Source organism: Symphalangus syndactylus, chromosome 9 (assembly GCF_028878055.3).
Source record: "Symphalangus syndactylus isolate Jambi chromosome 9, NHGRI_mSymSyn1-v2.1_pri, whole genome shotgun sequence".
NCBI classification, from domain to species: domain Eukaryota; kingdom Metazoa; phylum Chordata; class Mammalia; order Primates; family Hylobatidae; genus Symphalangus; species Symphalangus syndactylus.
Window position 1 is genome coordinate 40,224,349 of NC_072431.2, and position 27,724 is coordinate 40,252,072.

General features: G+C 36.4%; 1 protein-coding gene and 1 long non-coding RNA gene across 3 annotated transcripts in view; one reads left to right on the forward strand and one right to left on the reverse strand.

Annotated features, from left to right (window-relative positions):
- Positions 1-17,984, reverse strand: part of TANK (TRAF family member associated NFKB activator) — a 98,367-nt gene extending 80,383 nt beyond the window's left edge. The window contains exon 1 of one of the 2 annotated variants that reach the window (XM_055291968.2): positions 17,850-17,984. Coding sequence is in view for 1 of the 2 variants with exons in the window: in XM_055291965.2 (XP_055147940.1) it covers positions 17,747-17,772 (26 nt within the window). In the remaining variant the exon portion in view is untranslated. Of the gene's footprint in view, positions 1-17,746 lie in introns of both variants that reach the window. The other variant, XM_055291965.2, reaches the window with a different exon arrangement.
- Positions 1-27,724, forward strand: part of LOC129489435 (uncharacterized) — a 294,613-nt gene that overhangs the window by 17,300 nt on the left and 249,589 nt on the right. The window contains exon 3 of the long non-coding RNA XR_008659984.2: positions 24,436-24,534. This is a non-coding gene — a long non-coding RNA (uncharacterized lncRNA). The remainder of the gene's footprint in view (positions 1-24,435; positions 24,535-27,724) is intronic.

Genomic DNA, 27,724 nt, shown 5'->3' on the forward strand with positions numbered 1-27,724 from the left:
CTCAACATCTATGCTGAAGAACTAATAGCATCAGACAGATAATGAGAAGAGCCAAGAACCAAAATCCACACATTCAGGTAGTAAGGTTGACACAAGGCTTGGAACGAGTAATTACAAGAGAAAGCATCCCTTTGAAAAGATTATACTGTCTGAAAGAGAGTCTTCAAAATACAAAGAAAGTGAATACTTTGGAAAATGATTTACCAGAAGCAGAAGTATACGGAGAGAATCTGCTTTGTATTCTCTATGCAAAAAGAGATGAAATAGGCCAGGCGCAGTGGCTCATGCCTGTAATCCCAGCACTTTGGGAGGCCAAGGCGGGTGGATCATGAGGTCAGGAGATCGAGACCACGGTGAAACCCCGTCTCTACTAAAAAAATACAAAAAATTAGCCGGGCGCGGTGGCGGGCGCCTGTAGTCCCAGCTACTCCGGAGGCTGAGGCAGGAGAATGGCGTGAACCCAGGAGGCGGAGCTTGCAGTGAGCCGAGATGGCGCCACTGCACTCCAGCCTGGGCGACAGAGCGAGACTCCGTCTCAAAAAAAAAAAAGAGATGAAATATATGATAAGCTATTAGACTAAGATAAGGAGGGAACTAGAGACAAGGTGAAATAAAACCAAAGTTGCATAAGTTAAGGCTGTAAGGACACAGAACAACATGCAATGGCAAAATTCACGTATAATTTGGACATAATCAAAGATGGAATCAGTATTGCAGAATAATAAATCAATGATTAGAGTAAAAGCTTGAAAAACTCTTCCAAAATATGAATGGAAAGTACAAATAGATGACAACCATTAAAGGAAATGATAGAAAGATTAAGCCCCAACTTCTTCCTGAAGAAGAGATTGGGGTAAATAGAACAGAGACGGCAACCACGGATATATCAAAAGCTATCTGAAGTAATACTTTGAACCAATACAATGCTTCGTAAAAATGAAAAGGACTCAATGTGTTTTGAAATACATTAATGACCTATCTTGTTAAAAATTTCAATATTAAATGCCCTATCAATTCATTAATTTAATCAGTGAATATTTTGGGAATATTTGCTATGTGCTAAGAATTAGGGGTAGAAAGATCACTAAGACACTGTCCTACCTTTAAAGAACTTGGTGTCTATACTGGGTGACATACATACAAGAATCAGGCGATTATTATACAATGTGGTATTGTGATTTTATATTAGAGGTAATATATAGTACTCTGAAAACACATTGGAAAGGCTGTCGTCCAGCCTTGAGAGGGTAAGGGAAGGCTTCTAGTATCTAAGGTATGGAAAAAGTTCAACAAGAATCCAGGTGGAAAAAAAAATTAATTGCAAAGGAAGAAAAACTTGTCTTCAGAATTAAACTTCAAAAGCTGAATAGAATAACATCTACAGTTGCCTGGGAAAGATTTGACCTATAGCGTCTGCCTACTCAAGTTATCATTTATTCAAGAAAAGGAAAACAAAGACATTCTCAGATATCTCAAGATTCAAACATCATACCACCCATTTTCTGAAACAATTGAAGATATACTTCCCTTATTCAAGAAGGAGTCAAAATTAAAAACTCAAGAAAGGTGAAATTTTGATATAAAATAAATATTAGAAAACATTTGAAATAATTTAAACATAGATAAATTAAAAACATCTTGCAACTACAAAGCAATGGAAAAATGTAATTTTTGGCACATAAGATACAAATTATTACCTAATAAATAATTTAATAATAATAATATGGGCACAACTTTCTGATTACAGCAACAAATACGTAAGTGGGTGGGAGAGAGATGTCAGGAAGTAAATGTGTTCTGCTATTTTACTCATTTTCTAATCTATATATAGAAATAAGAAAATTACAGGATCTCATTCTAAGTATAATAATTGAAGATGTATCATTTTAGTTTTTTTAATATGAAGATAAATAACTACAAGTAGAATTTAAAAGTGTATGCTTGTTTTTGGCTGCGCATGGTAGCTCAAGCCTGTAATCCCATCACTTTGGGAGGCCAAGGCAGGCGGATCACTTGAGGCCAGGAGTTCAAGACCAGCCTGGCCAACATGGAGAAAATTCGTCTCTACTAGAAGTACAAAAATTAGCCAGGTGTTGTGGTACACGTCTGTAATCCCAGCTACTCAGGAGGCTGAGGCACAAGAATCATTTGCACGTGGGAGGCGGAGGTTGCAGTGACCTGAGATGGCACCACCGCACTCCAGCCTGGGCAACAGAGTGAGACTCTGTCTCAAAAAAAAAAAATGTATCTTAATTTTTATGTTAACAGAGGAAGAAAGAAATTAAAACATTGTCCACATAAAAAAGATTTAACTAACTTAATTCCCAACATTTAATCAGTCATCCAATCAGGTACATCATATGTGTACTCATCTGCAGTATTTCTTGCATGCTTACACTCTATGTCCCCATTGCCACTATCTATCTCCATTCCTACCCCTTGTTCAAGCCACCATCAACTCATATTTACAATGCTAACCTCCTAATTGTTTGCCTCACTTTCTCCCTTGTCAGATTCTATGTTGTTATGTTTCTTTACCACCTACAACTATTAAATGTCTTCCCCTCATCTTTAGGATAAAATCCAAAATCTTAATCCTGGAATGAGGCATCTTCCTAACTCTCCAGACTTATGTCCTGCTTCTTCTTCCTGGTGATTTTGGGCTTCTTTTAATACCTTAAGTGATCACTCTTTTGTCCTTTTCAGGTATTTGCTGCTTTCCTCAGCCTAGAACATGTTTTCCTCATATTTTACCTGGTCTGTTGAGTCCTCTACTGAAAGATCTGATTCTAAGCTAGGCCACACTTGATTTCCTTTCTAGGTTAAGACTGTGGGCTCAGCTGTGGGCTCCTATTTTACCCTGTCCTTTCCTCTTTATGACATGCCTTATGCTTGAAATTTCAAGATACATATTTGGATGTTTTTAAGCTTAGGATGGCCATTATGACTGATGTTAGAGAAACTTAAACTCACTAGGCAGAGTCCTAGGTTATCATTGCCCCCACAAAGGCAAACTATAGCTGAGAGAAGCTAAAGCATGATGATTGTAAGTGTGAGTTCTGTGTTAAAGTTGCCTCGTTCGTATGTTGGTATTGACATTTACTAATCATATGACTTTACTAATCCTGTGCCTCAGTTTCTTCTCCTGTCAAAGGTCGAGTGTACTTGTCCAACAAAATAATGTATGAACAAGACCTGGCCTACAGGAGGACTGCAATAAATATTGGGTAATATAGAAAATTCCTGTAACTTAGTAGGTGGTTCTACATGCAGTTGATTTTTTTTTTTTTTTTTTTTTTGAGACAGGGTCTCGCTGTTGTCACCCAGGCTGGAGTGCAGGGCATGATCTTGGCTCATTGCAGCTTCACTTCCCAGGCTCATGTGATTCTCCTACCTTATGCTCCTGAGTAGCTGGGACTACAGACGTGCACCATCATGCCTGGCTAATTTTTGTATTTTTTGTAGAGACAGGGTTCCACCATGTTGCCCAGGCTGGTATTAAACTCCTGAGCTCAAGAGATCCATCTGCCTCTGCTTCCCAAAGTGCTGCAATTACAGTTGTGAATTGGGATCACACCCAGCCTGATTTTTAATTTAAATAAAAAGTCATAATTATCACTTAAAATGTCTTTAAAAGTTCATACTGAGAAGGTCTCTATATTGGACTTAATAGAAAAACACTTTCAATCAGTTGCCTTAAATATGCCCAAAGAACTAAAGAAAACCATGGACAAAGAACTAAAAGAAATCAGGAAAATGATTTCTGAACAAAAGGAGAATATAAAAATATGATATAAATTATAAAACAGAACCAAATAGTAATTCTGGAGCTGAATGGTACAATAATAAATGGAAAATTAATTATAGGGGTTCAATAGCAGATTTCAGCAAGCAGAAGAAAGAGTCAGAGAATGTGAAAAGATAATTAACATCAAGCTTACCTACTATGCATTGTGGGAGTCTTGAAGGAGAAATGAGAGAAATGAAGCAGAAAAAATATTTCAAGAAATAATAGCTGAAAACTTCCCAATTTGCTAAAAGTCTGAACCAGCATATTCAAGTTGCTCAATGAACTCTAAGTAGAACGAACTCAAAGAATCCACACTGAGGCATTATAATCAAATTATCCTTTAGCTCTTTGGGCATATTTAAGACAATTGACTGAAAGTCTTTTTCTAGTAAGTCCAATATCTAGACCTTCTCAGTGTGAATTTGTAGACGTTTTAAGTTATAATTATGGCTAACTATTTAAATTAAAAATCAAATGCATGTAGAATCACCCACTAAATAACAGGAATCATTTATATTACCCAGTATTTATTGAGGTCCTTCTGTAGGCCAGGTCCTGTTCATATATTATTTCATTGTACAGATACTCTCAACTTTTGAGGCAATTTTTGAACTGAGGACAAAGAGAGAATATTGAAAGCAGCAAGAAAGAAGTGACACAATATGTGCAAGAGATCATCAATAAGATTAACAGCCAATTTTGCTTTGAAACTATGAAGGCCAGAAAATAGTAGAATGACATATATAAAGTGCTAGAAAAAAGTGTAAACCAACAATTCTATAAATGGCAAGACTATCCTTTGAAAATAAAGAAGAAATTAAGACATTTTGAGATCAATGAAAGCAGAAGGAGCTTGGTGTTAGCAGCCTTACCCTAAAGAAATGATAAAGGGAGTCCTTCAGGCTGACTACTAGGAGATAATTTGAGGCCATACAAAGAAATAAAGAACTTCAGTAAAGACAACTACATAGGTAAATATATTAAAGCTAGGATAATTGTATTTTGGTTTGTAACTCCTCTTATTATTTCCTATATGATTAAAAGACAAATCCTTAAAAATAATTATAAATCTGGCACACAACTTATAAAGATATAATTTGTGACAACAACACATAAGGGGTGATTAAGCTGCTTAGTAGTAGAATTTTTGTATGTTACTGAAACTAAGTTGGTATCAGTTAAAATTAGGTTGTTATAAATTTAGGTTGTTAATTGTAATTCACATGGTAATGATAAGAAAATATTTTTTTAAAATCACAAAAGAAAATGAGAAGGGAATAAAATGGTATACCACTAAGAATAAGCTAAATACAAAATAAGACAGTATTGGAAGAAGTGAGAAATAGAAAAATGGTATAGAACATACAGAAATCAAATAGCAAAATGGCAGAAGTAAGACCTTCCTTATCAATAATTACTTTAAATGTAGATGGATTAACCTCTTCAATCAAGAGGCAGAGCTTGGCAGAATGGATAATACAACATGATCAAATGATCAAATCATATGTTATCTGCAAAGGACTTAGTTTAGATGCAAAGACCAATAGATTAAAGTGAAATTATGGAAGAAGATTTTTCATGCAAATAGTAACCAAAAGAGAGATGGCATGGCTATACTAATATTAGAGAAAATAGACTTTTAGTAAAAAACTGTTACAGGAGACAAAGAAGGATATTATGTATTGACAAAAAGATAATTCATCAAGAAGATATAGCAATTATACACATATATCCATCAAAAAACAGGGCCCAAAAATATATGAAAGAGACATTGGCAGACTTGAAGGGAGAAATAGACAGTACTACAATAGTCACCGGAGAGTACATTATGTCACTTTTAATAATAAATAGAAAAACAGAATATCCAAAAGAAAATAGACAACTTGAAAAATAGTATAAACCAACTAGACCTAGCAGACATGTAGAGCATTCCACCCAAAAAAAGCTGAATATACATTCTTCTCAAGTGGATATGGAATCTTCTCCAGGATATATCAAATATTAGGCCACAAAAAGTCTTAATATATTTAAAAAGATTGAAATCATACAAAGTATCTTCTCCAACCAAAATGGAATGAAACTAGAAGTTAATACAAGGAAAACTAAAAGATTTACAAATATGTGCAAATTAAGCAACACATTAAACAACCAATGAGTCACAAGGATAAATCATAGGAAAATTAGATTTACTTGGAGAAGAATAAAAACAAAATTGCAACGTATCAAAACATATGGGATGCAGTAAAAACAGTGCTCAGAGGGAAATTAATAGCAGTAAATGTTCATATTAAAAAAGATCTGAGAACTGGGCATGCTGGCTCACGCCTGTAATCCCAGGACTTTGCGAGGTCGAGACAAGCAGATCACTTGAGGTCAGGAGTTTGAGACCAGCCTGGCCAATATGGTGAAACCTCGGCTCTACTAAAAATACAAAAATTAGCTCAGTGTGGTGGTATGCGTGTGTCTGTAATCCCGGCTATTTGGGAGGCTGAGGCAGGAGAATCGCTTGAACCTGGCAGGCAGAGATTTCAGTGAGCCAAGATTGCACCAGCCTGGGAGACAGAGTGAGACTCCATTTCACAAAAAAAAAAAAAAAAAAAAAGAAGAAGAAGATTTGAAATCAATAATCTAACTTTTTACCTCAAGGAACTGGAAAAGGAAGAGCAAACTAAATCTAAAGCTAGCAAGGATGAAACTAATAAAGATTAGAGAAGAGATAAATGAAATAGAGAATAGAAACACAGTCGAGAGATCAATGAAACTAGAAGTTGGTTCTTGGAAAAGATCAAGAAAATTGACAAAACTTTATATAAATCGATAAGAGAAAGAGGAAGAAATAAATAACTAAAATCAAAAATGAAAGTGAGGACATTACCGCCAACCAAATAGAAATACAAAGTATTATAAATATTATGTTATGGAACAGTTGTAGATCAACCAATTAGATAACCTAGATGAACGTACAAATTCCTAAAAACACACAGACTACTAAATCTAAGTAAAGAGGAAATAGGAAATCTGAACAGACTTATAATAATACAGAGATTGAATCAATAACCAAAAATCTCCCCAGAAAGAAGCCATCAGGACTAGATGGCTTCACTGGTGAATTCTACCATGCACTTAAATAACATCAAATTTTCAAACTGCTAGAAAAAAAACGGGTGGAAAGGATGCTTACTAACTCATTCTATGGGGCTAGCATTGACTTTATGCCAAAGCCAGACAGAGATGTGATAAAAAAAGAAAGCTAAAAACCAATATTCCTTGTGAATATAGATGCAAAAATTCTCCACAAAATACTAGCAAACTAAATCCAACAGCCTGTTAAATGTATTATACATTATGATCAAGTGTGATTTATCCCTGTAATGCAAGGGTGGTTCAACATAAGAAAATCATTCCAGGCAATGCACCACATCATAGAAAAATGGAAAAAAAACCCACATGATTATATCCACTGATACAAAAAGGAATTTGAAAAAACCCAACACCCTTCCATGATTCCTCAGAAAACTAGGATTAGAAGGGAACTTCCTTAGCATAATAAAGAGCATTTATGAAAAACCCTCAGGTAACAACATATCGAATGGTGAAATACTAAAAGCTTTCTCCCTAGGATTAGGAACAAGACAAGGACACTTTCTTTCACCACTGCTATTTAACACTGTCCAGGAAATCGTAGCCAGTGCAATTAGACAAGAAAAAGAAATAAAAGCCATCCAAATTGGAAAGGAAGAGGTAAAACTATTTCTATCCTTAGATGATATTATCCTATATACAAAAACTCCCAAAGTATTCACAAGAAAGCTACTAGAGCTAATAAATGAATTTAGCAAAGTTACAGGGTATGATACAAACACTCAAAAATCAGTTGTTTCTATACATTGCCAATGAACCCTCTTACAAGGAAATTAAGAAAATTCTGTTTACAGTGGCATCCAAAAAAAATGCCTAGGAATAAACTTAACCAAAGAGGTAAAATAGTTAGAGACTGAAAACTACAAAACACTTCTGAAAGAAATTATAGAAGACCTAAGTAAGTAGAAAGACATCCTATGTCCATGGATTGGAAGACTTAATATTATTAAGATGGCAATTCTCCACAAATTGATCTCCAGATTCAATGCAATTACTATTGAAATTTCAATGGCCTATTTTTTTTTTGCAGAAATTGAAAAGCTGATTCTGAAATTCATATTAAATTGCAAGTGTAGCCAGAAGAATATTGCAAAGGAAAAACAAAGTTGGAAGACTCACACTTCCCAATTTCAACACTGACTACAAAGCTACAGTAATCAAAACAGCATGGCACTAGCATAAAGATACACATATGGACCAAAGGAATAGAACTGAGATTCCAAAAATAAACCCTTATAAGGGTGCCAAGACCATTTAATGAAGAAAAAAATAGTCTCTTCAACAAATGATGCTGGGATAAGTGATAACCACATGCAAAAGAAAGAAGGTGGATCCCTACCTCATACCACATACAAAAATTGACTCCCAATTGATCAGTTACCTAAATATAAGAGATAAAACCATAATAGCACCCTTAGACAAACACAAGTGGGTAAGTCATCATGACCTTGGATTTGGCAATGGATTTTAGATATGATACCAAAATAACAAACAAGAAAACAAATAAATTTGACTTAATAATTTTTTAAAACTTTAAACATTGAAAGATGTCAAGACACTGAAAAGACAGTCTATAGAAAAGGAGAAAATATTTGCAAATCACATATCTGATAAGGGCCTAGAATCTAGAATATATAAAAAACTCTTGCGACTCAACAACAAAAAGACAAACAATCCAATTAAAACATGGGTAACTGACTTGAATAGACATTTATCTAAAGAGGATCTACACATGGTCAACAAACATGAAAAAATGCTTGACATCATTAGTCTTCAGTTAAATGCAAATCAGGACTACAATGAATTACCACTTCACATTCACTAGGATGGCTGTAACAAGAACCCAAATAGAAAATAACAAGTGTGGAGGAGGATGTGGAAAAATTGGAAGCCTTATACATTGCTGGTTGGAGTGTAAAATAGTTCAACCACTGTGGAAAATAATTTGACAGTTCCTTAAAATGCTAAACATAGAATTACCATACGACCCCAGAATTCCACTGCCAGGTATATACCCAAAAGAACTGAAAACAGGTACTGAAACAAATATATGTAAATACATGTTCATAACAGCATGATTTACAATAGTCCAAAAATGAAGACAGACCAAATACCCTATCCATCAACAGATGAATTGATAAATAATTTGTGGTATATACATATAATAGAATATTATTCAGCCATATAAAGAAATGAAGTACTGATACATGCTACAACATGGATGAAACTCAAAACCATTGTGCTACGTAAAAAAAGACAGTTTAAGAAAGTCACAGGTGAGGCCAAGATGGCCGACTAGAAGCAGCAGCGATTGGAGGCTCCCATCAAAAAGAACTATAACAGCATGCAAATCCTTCACTGGCAACCGAGGTATCCAGGTTCTGTCATCAGAACTGACCAGGTGGCTGGCATGACCCTTGGAGAGGAAGGAAGACCATTGTGGTGCAGTCTATAACCAGATAGCATCATGATGACAGGATCAAATTCACATATAACATTATTAACCTTAAATGTAAATGGGCTAAATGCCCCAACTAAAAGACACAGACTGGCAAATTGGATAAAGAGTCAAGACTCATCAGTGTGCTGTATTGGAGAGACCTATATCATGTGCAAAGACACACATAGGCTCAAAATAAAGGGATGGAGGAACATTTACCAAGCAAATGGAAAGCAAAAAAAAAAAAAAAAAAAAAAAAAAAAAAAAAAAGCAGAGGTTGCAATCCTAGTCTCTAACAAAACAGACATTAAACCAACAAAGATCAAAAATGACAAAGAAAAGCATTACATAATGGTAAAGGGATCAATGCAACAAGAAGAGCTAACAATCCTAAATATATATGCACCCAATACAGGAGCACCCAGATTCATAAAGCAAGTTCTTAGAGACCTACAAAGTGACTTAGACTCCCACACAATAATAGTGGGAGACTTTAACATCCTACTGTCAATATTAGACAGATTAACAAGACAGAAAATTGATACAGGAGCAACCAGATTCATAAAACAAGTTCTTGGAGACCTGCAAAGAGACTTAGACTCCCACAAAATAATACTGAGAGACTTGAATACTCCACTGTCAATATTAGACAGATTGACAAGACAGAAAATTAACAAGGATATTCAGGATTTGAACTCAGCTCTGGATCAAGTGGACCTAATAGAAATCTACAAAACTCTCCACCCCAAATCAACAGAATATACATTCTTCTTAGTACCACATGGCACTTATTCTAAAATAGACCACATAATTGGAAGTAAAACACTCCTCAGCAAATGCAAAAGAACTGAAATTATAGCAGTCTCTCAGGCCAGAGTGCAATCAAATTAGAAATCAGGATTAAGAAACTCACTAAAAATCACACAACTACATGGAAATTGAACAACGTGCTCCTGAATTACTCCTAGGTAAATAATGAAATTAAGGCAGAAATCAAGAAGTTCTTTGAAACCAATGAGAACAACGAGATGATGTACCAGAATCTCTGGGACACAGCTAAAGCAGTGTTAAGAGGGAAGTTTATAGCACTAAATGCCCACATCAGAAAGCTAGAACTCAAATTGACACCCTAACATCACAATTAAAAGAGCTAGAGAAGCAAGAGCAAACAAATCCAAAACCTAGGAGAACAAGAAATAACTAAGTTCAGAACAGAACTGAAGGAGATAGAGACACCAAAAAACCCTTCAAAAACTCAATGAATCCAGGAGCTGTTTTTTTGAAAAAATTAACAAAATAGATGGCTACCTAGACTAATAAAAAAGAAACAAGAGAAGACTCAAATAGATACAATAAAAACGATAAAGGGAATATAACCTCTGACCTTACAGAAATACAAACTACTATCAGCAAATACTATAAACATCTCTATGCAAATAAGCTAGAAAATCTAGAAGAAATGGTTAAATTCCTGGACACATACACCCTCCCAAGACTAAACCAGAAAGAAGTGATACTTGAATTGACCAATAACAAGTTCTGAAATTGGGGCAGTAATTAATACCCTACCCACCAAAAAAAGCCCAGGACCAGATGGATTCATGGATGAATTCTTCAGAGGTACAAAGAGGAGCTTGTACCATTCCTTCTGAAACTATTCAAACAATTGAAAAGGAGGGACTCCTCCCTAACTCATTTTATGAGGCCAGCATCATCCTGATACCAAAACCTGGCAGAGACACAACAAAAAAAGAAACTTCAGGCCAATATCTCTGATGAACATCAATGCAAAAATCCTCAATAAAGTACTGGCAAACTGAATCCAACAGCACATCAAAAAGCTTATCCACCAAGATCAAGTCGGCTTCATCCCTGGGACGCAAGGTTGGTTCAACATACACAAATCAATAAACGTAATCCATCACATAAACATAAACAATGACAAAAACGACATGATTATCTCAATAGAAGCAGAATAGGCCTTCAATAAAATTCAACATCCTTCATGTTAAAATCTCTCAATAAACTAGGCATTGATGGAACATATCTCAAAATAAAAAGAGCTATTTATGACAAACCCACAGCCAATATCATACTAAATGGGCAAAAGCTGTAAGCATTTCGTTTGAAAACCATCACAAGACAAGAATTCCCTCTGTCACCACTCCTATTCAACATAGTATTGGTAGTTCTGGCCAGGGCAATCAGGCAAGAGAAAGAAATAAAGCGTATTCAAATAGGAAGAGAAGAAGTCAAATTGTCTCTGTTTGCAGATGATATGAGTCTATATTTAGAAAACCCCATACTCTCAGCGCCAAACCTCCTTAAGCTAATAAACGACTTCAGCAAAGTCTCAGGATACAAAATCAGTGTGCAAAAATAACAAGCATTCCTATACACCAATAATAGACAAGCAGAGAGCCAAAGCATGAATGAACTCTTATTCACAATTGCTACAAAGAGAATAAAATACCTAGGAATACAGTTAACCAGGGATGTGAAGGACCTCTTCAGAGAACTACAAACTACTGCTCAAGGAAATAAGAGAGGATACAAACAAATGGAAAAACATTCCATGCTCATGGATAGGAAGAATCAACATTATGAAAATGGCCATACTGCCTAAAGTAATTTATAGACTCAATGCTATTTCTATCAAACTACCACTGACATTTTTCACAGAATTAGAAAAAAACTATATTTCATATGGAAACCCCAAAAGAGTCCATATAGCCAAGACAATCCTAAGCAAAAAGAACAAAGCTGGAGGCATCACGCTACCTGACTTCAAAATATACTATAAGTCTACAGTAACCAAAAGAGTATGGTACTGGTACCAAAACAGACATATAGACCAATGGAGCAGAACAGAGACCTCAGAAATAACACGACACATCTACAACCATCTGATCTTTGACAAACCGGACAAAAACAAGCAATGGGGAAAGGATTCCCCATTTAATAAATGGTGTTGGGAAAAGTGGCTAGCCGTATGCAGAAAACTGAAACTGGACCCCTTCCTTACACCTTATAAAAAAATTAACTCAAGATGGATTAAAGACTTAAACATAAGACCTAAAACCATAAAATCCTTGGAAGAAAACCTAGGTAAGACCATTCAGGACATAGGCATGGGCAAAGACTTCATGACGAAAATGCCAAAAGCAACTGCAACAAAAGCCAAAATTGACAAATCGGATCTAATTAAACTAAAGAGTTTCCGCACAGCAAAAGGAATTATCATTAGAGTGAGCAGCATCAACCTACAGAATGGGAGAAAATTTTTGCAATCTACACATCTGAAAAAGGTCTAATATCCAGAATCTACAAGGAACTTAAACAAATTTACAAGAAAAAAACAACCCCATCAAAGAGTGGGCAAAGGATATGAATAGACACTTCTCAAAAGAAGACATTTATGCAGCCAACAAACACATGAAAAAAAGCTCAACATCATTGATCATTAGAGAAATGCAAATCAAATCCACAATGAGATACCATCTCATGCCAGTCAGAAAGGCGATTATTACAAACAAGAAACAATAGATGCTGATGAGGCTTTGGAGAAATAGGAATGCTTTTACACTGTTGGTGGAAATGTAAATTAGTTCAACTATTGTGGAAGACAGTGTGGTGATTCCTCAAGGATCTAGAACCAGAAATACCATTTGACCCAGCAATCCTATTAATGGGTATATACCCAAAGGAATGTACATCATTATACTATAAAGACACATGCACACATATGTTTTGTGCAGCACTATTTACAATAGCAAAGACATGGAACCAATCCAAATGCCCATCAGTGATAGACAGGATAAAGAAAATGTGGTACATATACACACCTGGAATACTATGCAGCCATAGAAAAGAATGAGATCATGTCCTTTGCAGTGTCGTGGATGAAGCTGGAAGCCATCATCCTCAGCAAACTAACACAGGAACAGAAAACCAAACATCGCATGTTCTAACTCATAAGTGTGAGTTGAACAATGAGAACACATGGACACAGGGAGGGGAACAACATACACTGGGGCCAGTCAGGGTTGAGGGGCAAGAGGAAGGAGGGATAAATAGCTAATGCATGCAGCGCTTAAAACCTAGATGACAGGTTGATAGGTGCAACAAACCATCATGGCACACGTATACATATGTAACAAACCTACACGTTCTGCACTTGTATCCCAGAACTTAAAGTAAAATAATAATAAAAAAGAAAGTCACACTGTCTGGTTTCACTTATACGAAGTATTCAGAATAGATGCATCTAGAGACAGAATGCGGATTTGTGGTTGCCAGGGGCTGAGGGGAGTCAGAAATGCAGAACAACTGCTAAATAGTACACTGTTTCCTTTTGGGGTGGTAAAAATGTTTTGAAACTAGATAGAGGTGGTGCTTACACAACATTGTCAGTGTACTGAATGCCACTGAATTGTTCATTTTAAAATGATTAGTTTTGTGTTATATGAATTTCACCTCAGTTTTAAAAAGGGAAAAAATAAGAAAACCCGAATAAACTATGGACTTGAGTTAATAATAATGTACCCATATTGGTTCATAAATTGTAACAAATGTGCCATACTAATGCAAGTTGTTAATAATAGGGGATGCTGTGAGTGGTGGGGGTAGGAAGGGTGGTATATGTGAATTCTCTGTAGTGTTCGCTCAATTTTTCTCTAAATCTAAAATGGTTTTTAAAAAGACAGACTATTCATTAAAAAAACCCTTTACGATCCTAAATAAATGTGATCAAAGAGGAAATAAAACTTCAATTAAAAACTGTAAGACAGTGAAATGTGAAAGAAATATATCAGAAGTTGTAAGATGTTAAAATAGTACTAAAAAACTCCTAGCCTTAAATATTTTCATTATGAAAGAAGAAAGAATAACAATAAATAAACTAAGCATTCAACTCACAAACTTAGAAAAGTAAAATAGTCTTAAAAAGGCATTGAGAAAATATTAACAAAGATAAGGCAAAAACAATTTTACAAAGAGCTAACTATAGAAGGAATAGATCCAAGAGATTAGTTCTGTGACATCCAATCGGAAAAAAAAGAGAGAAAAAAACAAATGGACAAAATGCATCATGAAAAAGGGTTATCCACATAGTTATGGAGATGATTTTAAAAAGTTCAAGAGAATACCATGTATGCCAATATATTTGAAAAATTTTTAAAAAGAATAATTTCTAAGCAAAAGCAAGTAAACTAAGCTGCATGAAAAATAGCATAAACCCCAAATAGATCAATAACAATGGAAGACATTGTAAGCATTTAAAGAATTATTTTCAAAAGGGGATGCCAAGGCCCAACAGTATTATGGATTCTTCTTTAAACATTTCAAGGAACAGGTAACTCCTATTGAATTTTCTTTAGAACCTGGAACATTTTGGTATTTTTATCATTTTACTTTATTAAACTAGTCTCATTTTAAAACTGAAACCTATCAGTGATATGTTCTAGAAAATAAAAATACAGACTAATTTTTACAGGCTTATGAATATAAAAACAAAAATACACACTAACCCAGTTTTGAATATGAATATTAAAAATTCTTAGCAAATTTCAAACATTTCTCTTTAGCATACATTTTCTTAATATAAGTTGGATATAAGATTAATCAATTTGGACACACATTTTGCTTACCACAGTTGTAACTGAATTGCGGCCTGCAGCTAGCACTGTCATAATAGGAAGAAGGCTTTTTGCACAAAGCCTAGGAACAGCTGCTTTGTTTATTTGGTTGCTCTGCCTGGATAGGGTTACTTGGCTTATGTCACATTGTTTTCATTCTTTTTCTGTTAGTTTGAGTTGTGAACAGAATTATGAAGCCAAAATAATAGAGAAGAGGTGTCTAAGCATGTGGATTGAAGAGAAAAAGAGGAAACATGTAGGTTTGGTTAGTTTATTTTGAACTACCAATTTATTATTTTAATTGGAGCAACAACAAAACATAGCTCATAACTATAAATCTACCTTTATTACCAAAGCAATCATTTTAATATCACAATATTTGATGACATGGAGTTTTTAAAAATGCAATGACTGTCTTGTGTAACAGCAGACCACTACACAGTTTGAAGTAGAAAAACCATACAGTTGTCTCTAATGATACCAAAAAGACATTGAGTATAGTTTAACATGAAGTCTCTATTTTGTTTTTATTTAAGTAAGCCTCTGGTAAACAAGGTACTTGGCAATTATTTGGTTTTTATGATAAATGCACTTATCTCAAACCAACAGCCAACCTCATTCTTAATGTTAACCACTAGGGAAATTCCCACTGAGATCAGAAACAAGACAAGGTTGACTGCTCTCTTCTCTGTTATTAAACACTGTTCCAGAAATTCTGGCCAATGTGGTGAGGAAAAAAAGGGATAATACATAATTGTATTTTTTTCTGTCTAGGCATCACGTGTTAATTACCTAAAGTAATTTAGAAAAAATGAGGGATCAATAAAATTGCTAGATGAAAGATAAAATTGTGAAATTAAGAAGCCAGCAATAATTAGTTAGAAAATATAGTGGAAAGAATATCCCTATCAAGTACCTTTACTACACACACAAGAAGATAAAACAAAATATATTGGAATACATTTAATGATAAATAAAGAACTTTTATGTCTACTGAGGCCTTAATACATTAGAGACACATTAATAGAATATTCAGGCAGGAAGTTTCTATGCTATAAGGATGATCACTTTCCTCAAATTAGTGCATAAGTTTCATGAAATTCTAATCATAGCTTTTTCAGGGGAGCTTTATTTATTTTTAATCATCTAGTTAGTTATCTCTATGACTCAATGTCATAAGTGTTTAAAAGAAGTAACTAGACATTGCTCTAGGTCCCCAGTTGGCTGCTGGGCAGAACCTCAAGGCAGGTTAGACTGGGTATACAACCCCACATCTTCTTCCGGCTCTGAAGCTAACTGCTTGGAGGCACACTAGTGTGCCCACCTGTGTGCATGTGGAAGTGTATCCTGGAGGGAGTGAAGAGATGGGAGTGGGTGAGTGAGAAGAAAGACCTAGCTTCTAAAAATGGCTTGCTTGCTGCGTGAACATGGCCAAGTCATCTTCCTTTTTCTATCATAAGAATCTCCATCTTTTGGGATATGACATCTCTCAAATTTTTTTTAATATTGTAAGAATGCAGAGCAGTAGTAACAGAAAGCCCTGGATAAAGAGGTGATATGAATTTATATTTAAGCCCTGGTTCTGCCACTTACAAGCTTGAATATGACAGCTATTATAATAATGTAACAATAGTAATAATAATTCTTGATTTTTAATCTTTTTGAGCTGTCATTTTTCCTATGATTATTCTTAAGAAAATAACTTAATGAAATATTACATGGTATTTAATATTCATTTTTGGTTGTGAAAATATAAGGGCTAATTGGTAATAGAATAAGACTAGATTACTATAACTGTGTAAGTTTAAATGGTCCAAGGAGATGCAGCATTGTCTATAAGATTAACACTTTAGTGTAATGAAATATTCACTATCATGTGCTTTTTATGAGATGAGAAAAATACTAAACTTGAGTTAATCATTATTATTATTATTTTTTTGAGACGGAGTTTTGCTCTTGTTGCCTAGGCAATGGCGCTGTCTTGGCTCACTGCAACCTCTGCCTCCTGGGTTCAAGTGATTCTCCTGCCTCAGCCTCCTGAGTAGCTGGGATTACAGACATATGCCACCACACCTGGCTAATTTTTGTATTTTTAGTAGAGACGGGGTTTCATCATGTTGGCCAGGCTGGTCTCCAACTTCTGATCTCAGGTGATCTGCCGGCCTCAGCCTCCCAAAGTGCTGGGATTACAGGAGTGAGCCACCGTGCCCAGCCTTGAGTTAATGTTTGAATAGACACACTGGATCAGGCCAGGATGGATTTTTAAAAATATAACCAAAAAAGTATGAATACACTTTTACTTTAATTTACTTTTCAGCCTAGTAAGTTATGAACAACTTAAGCCAAATATCTTTCAGCATAATATCAACATTATGTTATAAAAATCATTCATTGGAGAAAGCTCTCATTCCAGATATAAGCTTAATAAAATCATTCAAGCAAAGACATAAATTCTATCTTAAAAGTTAGAAAGAAAATGAAAAAAAATTTAAAATTTTCCTTGGTCTTGGCTAGGGACCCCATTATTTATTTATTTATTTATTAAATAGAGATGGGGTCTCACTATGTCACCCAGGCTGGCCTCAAACTCCTGGGCTCAAGTGATCCTCTTACCTTGGCCTCCCAAAGTGCTAGGATTATAGGCATGACCCACCACGTCCAGCCATTTTTTAAAGGCCAAATTTCTAACTATGACGTTGACTACAAAGGCATTATTGAATCATGTCATAAATTACTCACATAGCAAGAGTAAGAGGGTAACACATCTGCAACACTTCAGTTTAAGACATCCAGGCCACTTTCCTAGGTTAAGAATCAGTAGGAACTATTGAAATTAGATTACCTCTTCTCCAGGTTACAAGTCTTCCTTTGTAGACTATTCCTCTGTAAAGATGTAGACAGTTACACAGTCGTAAAGTGTTTTCGACAGGCTCTGTCAATGCTGCTCAAACTGTCCAGAGCTCTCCCTTATGTTGAAGTGGGAACTTCCACTGAGAAATCCCCCAACTTGAAGACTTCCTTATTTGTAGCTAGCAACAGCCAATCATGGCACGATACTGAAATGAAGCAAAGACTATCAGAAAATATCTGTAAACCACTCACGACTGTAGCTCTGACTTCCTTTTGAAGCAAAGATACTTTATGTGAATAGTTAAGGCATTTTAACAACAACAACAACAACAAAAACTCAGGAATTGTAAACACAAAAATATTTTTGGATTAAGCATTTTATGTAAGAAAATTTAAAAGTTCAGTTTATTTGATAAATGGCTTTTTAACCTTTAAGAAGTCACTTTTTGACCTAAGAAGCATGTTTATAAACAGGAGGTAAAAACTAAATTTGATTATAGTTGTCTTTATGGCCTACAGAAGTCATTTGGAAAAAGCTTTGTAGTAATAAGGTTTAAGCTCAATTGCAGAGCCTGAACTTAGGTACTCAGAAGAGAGGTGAAGCAAACAAGGCTCTTAAGACAGCTTTTCTGCCTTGAGAACTTAAGGTTCACGGTTCGTGGGATAAAAGTGTGTTCCAGCAAACTCGAGAAATGCTTTACAAATACATGTATTTCTCTTAGGCTGCTTAGAGCAAAACATCACATTTTACATGCAAACGGAAGACAGCATGTGCACCACGACATTTTTCTTTGATATACAATTTTAGAGCTGGAAATGTCCTTAGACAACATCTGTTCCATTTCATTTTTATTACAGATGAGGGAAACAGGAGAAGGTAAATGCTCAATGTCACAAGTAAAGTTAGAAGCAGCGCTTAGATTAAAATCTGAGTCTTTTGAATCCAAGTGCATTTCTTTTTTTTACTGCACTACACTCTTGGCATATAAAGTTATTGAGCTGGATAAAAACTGTATCAATTAAGCAGTCTCCTTTTTCAGCTGCTGCATTTTACAGATGAGAAGTCTGAGGCTTTACCTAAACTTCAACAGTTAGTAAAAGGTCTAGAATTTAGAACTTCTGATTCTTAGTCTAGTTTGTTTTCCACTTTGAAACACTGCCCTCTGTTAAATTATATGTTAAATAAATCTGAGATATTGCTACTTATGATGAAATTATTCTACAAAAATAATTTCAAAAGTATCTAAAATGCTGAATAAACTTATGATTAAAGGGTTCTACGTACTGATCTAACATACAATGAAGCATTACATTTCTTTTGGAACTATGGGTTTTATAACTATCTTACTGATGAAATGTTAAATATTAAATGCTATTGTGTGCAATGGAAAAATAAAACCAACCTATCCAGTGCTGTAAATATAGCAAAACAAACCAACAAAAAAGTGAGATAGCCACTAGTGAAAGGAAAACTTACTTCTTAAGAATTTACGGTTTTGAATGAGCAGGGTTTTAAAAACACAGCTTTTAAAAAAAGCAGCCCTCCTGTCTAGACTGGGAAATGCCCCTTTCTTTGGTCTCTTCATCCTGTGCCCCTCCCTCCTCTATTTACTTTGGCATTTGAGCTTGGCTGACACCCAGCCTCCTGCAGAACTGGCTACTCCTGGGTATGTTGGCCTCAATCTGGTGGGGCATTGTTTGAGAGAGGGTCCTACGGCCAAGACAGAGAAGCTACAGTTAGAGAAGCTTTTTGAAGAAATTCTGAGTACATTAAATTTAAAACCTATGCCACTGACCAGTTCTAGACTAGGCAAAATACGTGAGGCAGATGAAAGTTTTAATTTGTGTCATCTCTAGTAGTTCCTTTTCCTATTTCCCCACTCCCCACCTTTTTCCTTCTCTCAGAGTCATAAATCATGTGACTAGGGCTGACAAAAATGCAGAAATTCCTTCAGAAGAGGAAGCAAACTGGTACTAAGCCAGGATTGGCAAGGGTTAGGGTATAATGACCAGGGCAGGAGTGAGTGGGATGAGCCAGCAGCAAGCCCAAGTTAGAGGGTGGGAGGCAAAAGTCAGGTTCCTATTCAGGCAGAGAAGAATGGCTGAGGGGAGTTACTAGTCAAAGAATGCGGACATCACTGCCCTGGGGCAGCAGGGTTCTCAGGGCAGGTCTGGTCGAAAGGCTTCCCTAAGAAGAATCCTGGGAAGTCTTTTTTAGAGAAAGTGGAGAGCAAGAAAGCCAGGTCTCTTAATTGCTAACTAGGATTTAGGAATAGGTTCCCTCCTTCAGAGGGAGACCCAGGTGCCTGCAACTCTGGCCAAGTAGCTAGTTAGGTAGCCAGGCTGCATGGGGTGGGTGTTTGATTGAGAAACTTGGTTCAGATGATCACATGGACACCTACAGGATGAATTCATGCTCTAGGCACAGTATTTGTGAAAACAGCAGCGTTTTCTAGGCTCTACTTGCTGGTGGGCTGATGCTTCAGGATTTTATTGGCCCATGGCCACAGCAGGGCTGATGCTAAGGGGAATTCAGACCTGCAGGGATGATAGATACTCTTTTTCCACAACCACCCCAACCTCTATAAATTGTGCACTGGGCAGAGTAACCTATATGACTTATTTGCAACTCAACAAAAATTAATGCCAAAGTTTCGCTTCTCTAGAGGGCATATTTGCATTTTAGTTCAAGTTGTAGAATTAAAGGTATCCCCATTTAATGAAACATCTGGTCACAGTGAATGGATGAAAGGGATATAGTGGATGTAGGGAGTGGGGTAGTGTAGGGAAAATGTCCTTACTCTTTACAATTCATATACTTAAGCTGTTACCTAAGTTAATGATTGGCCTTATACCTGTAGGGACATTTAGTTAGCATGCTTGGTCAGTTACAGTTGCATCAATCCCCCTCGTATAACTTTTAACTCCTCCAAAACTTAACTACTAATACATCTTACCTATAATATAAAATCAATTAATGAATATTTTGTATATATGTTATATACTGTATTCTAACAATAGAGGAAAGAAAATGTATTTAAAAATCATAAGGAAGATAAGATATATTTGCTATTCATTAAGTGGAAGTGGATCCTCATGAAGGTCTTCATCCTTGTCTTCACATTGAGTAAGCTGAGGAGAAGGAGGAAGATGAGAAGGTCTTGCTGTATCAGTGGTTTGAGGAGTCAAAGAGAAGGAGAAGGTGAAAGGGAAGGCAAGGGAGGTGGGCCCACTTGGTCTAACCTTTATTGAAATAGATTCACATATAAGTAGACCCACACAGTTCAAACTCATGTTGTTCAAGGATCAACTGTATTTATTCAATAAACATTTATTATCTACTATGTGTTAGGCTCCATGCTGGGTGCAGAAGTTCTTAAAATGGCTTTTTTGCTCTTGAGGAGCTCATGTTCCTAAGGAAGAGATAGATGTGCAAATGTTTAACTCTGTTCATTGACAAAATAAAGAGCGGTGATGCATACAAAGTGCTGGCTGTGTGGGCACAGAGGCAGTTCTCAGAGCTCGAGCTACGCATGAAGAGATGCCTAGGTACCCACGGATTAAACAAGCGAAAGGATCAAGGGTTAAAAATTTATTTTATACCTTTCTCCATATTCTCAATAAATCCACTCTGATTTTTTTTTTTAGACTAAGCTTGTGATTTTTTGCTTGTTTCCATAGCTTTATTAGTAAAATAATTGTAAAAATCTTAATTATCTTTTTAACATTGTAGGGGATTATTTATAATATTTACTTTTTTTTTCTTTCTTTCTTTTTTCTTTTTTTTTTTTTGAGACAGGCTCTTACTGTGTTGCTCCTGGCTGGAGTGCAGTGTTACAATCACAGCCCCCTGCAGCCTTGAACTTCTGGGCTCAAGCAATCCTCCCACCTCAGCCTCCTGAGTAGCTGGGACTACAGGTGGGCACCACCACTCCCAGCTAATTTTCTTTTTAAATTTTTTTGTAGAGTTGAGATCTCACCATGCTGCCCAGACTTGTCTTGAACTTCTGGGCTCAAGCAATCAACCTTGGCTTCCCAAAAGGTTGAGATTACAGGTGTGAGTCACTGTACCCAGCTTATAGTCTTGATGATAGTTAGACACAATTTGAGTGTTCTTAGCATCTAGCCTTAAAAAATAAATCTGTGAGGTACACAGGCTAAGTAGTTAAGAAGTAGCTTGAGCATATTCTTTTTAATTTTTTTAACTTTTAAGTTCAGGGTAAATGTGTAATGCAGGCTTGTTGAACAGATTATTTTTTCACCCAGGTATTAAGCCTAGTATCCATTAGTTATTTTTCCTGATCTTCTCCCTCCAGTGTGTGTTGTTCCCCATATATGTCCCACGTGTTATCATTTAGCTCTCACTTATAAGTGAGAACATGTGGTATTTGCTTTTCTGTTTCTGCATTAGTTTACTAAGGATAATGGCCTCTAGCTCCATCCATGTTCCTGCAGATACATGATCTCGTTCTTTTTTATGGTTGCGTAATATTCCATGGTGTATATGTGCCACATTTTCTTTACCCAGTCTGCCATTCATGGACATTTAGGTTGATTCCATGTCTTTACTATGTGAATAGTACTGCAGTGAACATACACGTGCATGTATCTTTATTGATAGAGCAGTTTATATTCCTTTGGGTACATACCTAGTGTTGGGATTGCTGGGTCAAATGGTAGTTCTGTTTTTAGGTCTTTGAGGAATCGTCACACTGCTTTCCACGATGGTTGAACTAATTTACACTCCCACCAACAGTGTATAAGTGTTTCTTTTTCTCTGCAACTTAGGCGCATTATTTTTCAGAACAAGAATAAAAGTGGGACCCTGGATTCCCCAGCACCTTGTCCTCCTCTTTATATGATAGGTATGTATTTTTGGCTATCAAAAGAAAGGGGAAACTTAGTGATATGTGACAAAACAAAGATTGATAGACTGAAATTTTAAAAAACTCCTGACAAACTCAAGTAATAGGCTGATGCCAAAATGAAATTCAATAGGAATAATTATAAAGTTGTCAGTTACTGCTCCCCTCCCTACCACCATCCCACAAATGAACAAAAACCAGAAAGGAATTGCATAATCACGGAAAGGGTTGATGAGATGCAAGTTAGTAGCAGTCACACAAAACTGACTTGAGTTTTACTTGAGGTAATAATATGGGGATTCTAAAAATATCCCCAAAGTAATAGGACCTTAGAATTCCCTCTAGAATGAGGGACGCATTAGTCCTGCTTTCTGACCCATCTTTCTGGGTACCACTCTTTAAGACCACAGACAAACTAGTTATTAAATACTCATCCATATTACATGTGTATGATTGCAGGAATGGAGAATGTTTAGCTTAGAGAAACTGGGAAGGAGAGAACTGTATTCAAATATCAAATTCATTTATGCAGCTCCAAGAAAGGCCTCAGAGAGTGAGCCAGAGCTATAAGGAAAAAAAAATTGCTTGTTATAGGAAGATCAACGTTCCAATAGTCAGAAAATGAGATAGGCCACTTTAAGAGGTAATGAGTTCCTTCTTCCCTGGGAGAAAGGAAACATATGATGAATGACCATTGTTTGGGAACGTAGAACAGATTAAAATCACAGATGGGTTAATAATGACAAATACCTGTATATAATTTACTACGTTCCTGGCACAATTCTAAGTACGTTACATGTATCACTTTATTTAATCCTTATAATACCCTATAAAGGAGGTACTCTTTTATAGATTCAAAACTGAGGCATAAGGAAGTAAACTGGCTTGACCAAGCACAAATAGCTATTAAATGTAAGTGGAAACTGAGGTGTCTGTCTCCAAAGTCCATCCTCTTAACAACTTTTAATGCACCTGGGATTGCCCAATACAGTGCACTTTATCTAGTGAAGATTCTCTCATTCATTGATACATGAAATTTTAACGGAGGTGGAAAAAAATTCAGATGCATTCTCTACCACTTCCGATTTCTTCTTCTTCTTTTTTTTTTTTTTAGACGGAGTCTCGCTCTGTCACCAGGCTGAAGTGCAATGGCGAGATCTCGGCTCACTGCAACCTCCACCTCCTGGGTTCAAGTGATCCTCCTGCCTCAGCCACCACGCCCGTCTAATTTTTTGTATTTTTAGTAGAGACGCGGTTTTACTGTGTTAGCCAGGATGGTCTCAATCTCCTGATCTCATGATCCGCCTGTCTTGGCCTCCCAAAGTGCTGGGATTACAGGCGTAAGCCACTGCGCCTGGGCTGATTTCTTCTTATGCCTAGTTGTGGAAACTTCCAGGCTGACAAGAACTTAATGAACCGAGAATATACCACCTTCAATTCCTGCTCAATACCTACCTTGGTCTTGGGATGGGCATGTTAAGAACAGCATAATTGAAGATGGCAGGAGGATGGGAAGGGAAAAGGAGGGTGATGCAGAAGTGGTGCTGATATGGTTGGCTTTGTGTCCCTATAATCCCCACGTGTCAAGAAAGAGACCAGGTGGAGGTAATTGAATCACGGTGGGAGGGGGTTTCCCCCATGCTGTTCTCGTGATAGTCAGTTCTCACGAGATCTAACAGTTTTATAAGGGACTCTTCCCTCTTCGCTTGGCAGGTCACCTTCCTGCACCCTGGCGAAGAAGGCGCTTTGTTTTCCCCTTCACCTTCTACCGTGATTGTACATTTTCTGAGGCCTCCCCAACCATGCTGAACCGTAAGTCAATTAAACCTCTTTCTTTTATAAATTACCCAGTCTTGGGCAGTTCTTCATGCGGTACGCAAACGGACTAACACAGGTGCTCTTGTTGAGAAGTGGAGGAGCAAATTAGCCTTGCTGCCTCTTTTCAAATGCCAATTTAGAAAAATAGAGCAACCTGGGAGCAGATTCAATACAATTAGTCAAGGAAGATGATAATGCACATGTGTTTCTGCAGTTTTACTCATCCTTCCATTTTTCCTTTCTAATCTGTTATGTATAGTTAATATGTCTCATAAAAAAAGATACTTTCTACAGGGTACAAGGTGAACTATTTAAGTTTCCATAAAAAGTCTCTGTAAGCTGACAGAATTTAATCAGAAAATGAGACATCTCACCATTAAAGAATTTGTTTTAGATATTATACATTCTACTTTCTGTTTTATTGGCCAAGATAGCAATACATTTAGTTTATTACCAAATAACCTTTCTATTTTGATCTATGCACTGGGATTTCTGTTTTCTAAAGTTGATGAGAGACACCAGCCAAAAGAATGAGCCTCACAGGCATTTTCTCTCTAAACTGAGAAACCCAGAAAAGTGGTTTTGATATTAGGATAAAATAGAAATTACTGAACTCCCCTCAAAGAGGTAAGGAATATATAAATTGTAGAAAACAAATTTGCATTACCTGAAATATATTTCTTTTGGAATTATAAATTCATGAAATTGAAATTGCTATGAGATGCCTGTCATCAATAATTTTCTATGTGAGAACACAGTAATTTAGTACTGATACAATTACTAATATTAGTAGGATTAATAATAATAGTTCATATTTGTAATTATCTATAAATGAGAAAGATAAAAAACGTCAGCCTGTCTGTAACCTCTAAGACACAATAGTGGTGAGAAAGAAATCAAAGAGGAGAAGAGAATAGAGGGAGACATGGAAAGAATAATCCATAAACTTTGGGTTTTTCTATGACTTTGATAAAATAAGTCAAATTCTCAATGAGATCTGACCTTTGAAAACTGTTTAGCATGACTCCAGGGGGATGTTGGGAGGATTAACTAGCTGAAGCTTGTAGAGAGATTTCAAAGTTCCTTGTGTGTTATTTATTCCTTGGTTTACCAGTTCAGTTCCTTTTTAATTTGATCATATTTGGTGGGATGCCAGAGTCATGATAAAATATCCAATAAACATGGGTTTCAAGTAAAATCACAAGCTATTGTTTGAGGAGGAAAGATTGAGGTAGTTCTAAAGATGTAGAGGTAATTCTGTGCGTAGACATGCTATTTTTAAAAGTTTTTTTAAGTTAAATCACTTCAAAGAGCAGGAAACAGACCCAAAGAGATTAATTGATTTTCTAAATATCAAACAGCTGACTCATACTTTTGACAGTTTTTCACTGGCATTAGAGATCCTGGCTTCAAAGTACTTGATCACCTTTGGCATTATAATTTGAAGATGCTGTTATGGTTTGGAAGCTGAGTGGGATGGAATTGGTGAACTTTTTCTAATTACTCAATTGGTGAAAGAACTGCATATTTTATTCTTCTCTTATTGGGTTTCAGATTTTAAAATATTGTTTGAATGGAAAAAAACTTTGTAGAAACACCTCTTTCTCATGTCTCATTTATTTATTCTTTAACCCTTCATTCATCAATTGCGATATGCTGATCACCTCTTGGGAGAGGGAGCCATAGAACCAAGCCCAGTGGCACTTTCTGGAGCATGTCAGAAGTAACACCCATCTCTCTGCAGAGAAGTTAGGCAAATAGGTGCTGGAGCCATAATGCCTACATTCCAAATCCTGACGTCACCTTTGACAAATGTCTTGCCTAAAACTTATGGTAGTTTTGAGAATTGAACGAATTAGTACATGTAAAGGATTTAAAACCCTGAGCACATGGTAAGACTATGTAAGAGAGTTTCTTTGTTGTTGTTTTTTATTCATTGATGTATTTTTCTTCACTGTCTCTGTAAAATTAAAATATGAATTGGCCAGGTATGGTTGCTCATGCCTGTAATCCCACCACTTTGGGAGGCCGAGGTGGGTGGATCACCTGAGGTCAGGAGTTCGAGACCAGCCTGACCAACCTGGTGAAACCCTGTCTCTACTAAAAAATAGAAAAATTAGCCGAGCATGCTGGCAGGCACCTGTAATCCCAGCTACTCGGGAGGCTGAGGCAGGAGAATCGCTTGAACCCGAAGGGTGGAGATTGCAGTGAGCCAAGATCACACCATTGCACTCCAGCCTGGGTGACAAAGCAAGACTCTGTCTCAAAAAAAAAAAAAAAAAATTATAATGTGAATTCATACACTAGATGGAAAACTAGATGGAGAGAAATTAAATTATTTAAGCAAGATCATTTTTGTTTGTCTATGCAACTTCTATATTGCCTTTTCCTTTTTCTCCTTGTAGGCTATGTACTGTTTGGGAAGCAAACTCCACCCACTGTCCATAAGTAGGCTAGGACTGGCTCAAACCAGTCAGTACATTATATTCCCCTGATCTTTGTTATTGGCCGAGAGTGGAGTGCATGACATGAGCCAGTCTAACCTTGGTGAATACCAGGACTCTTGCTTGGATTACAGAGCTGGAAGTAAAAGAGAAGCACAGCTCTCATTATTTAGGCTGACGAACAGTCTAAAGCTATAAGGGGTTTCAACTGCAGAATAAAACCATCATCACGAGATGGCCAAAAAGAGAGATGGGGAAAAAATTGGTCTTTTAAAAATTTTAATTAATTTATTTACTTTTGAGATGTAGTCTCACTCTGTCACCCAGGCTGGAGGGCAGTGGCATGATCTCAGCTCACTGAAATCTCTGCCTCCTGGGTCCAAGCAATTCTCATGCCTCCACCTCCTGAGTAACTGGGATACAGGGGCATGCCACTGTGCCCGGCTAATGTTTGTATTTTTAGTAGAGATGGGGTTTCAGCATGTTGCCCAGGCTGGTCTTGAACTCCTGGCCTCAAGTGATCCATCTACCTCGGCCTCCCAAAGTGCTGGGATTACAGGTGTGAGGCACTGTGCCTGGTCAAAACATGGGTCTTTAATAATATTGCTGAGCCACTGACTCAAACAACTTTAAAGCTCCCTCTACCTCTTGACTTTTGAATTATGTGATCCCCAAGGTTCCCTCATATTGTTTAAGCTAGTTTGAGTTGGATTTTCTGTTACTAGCAATTGAAATCTTCT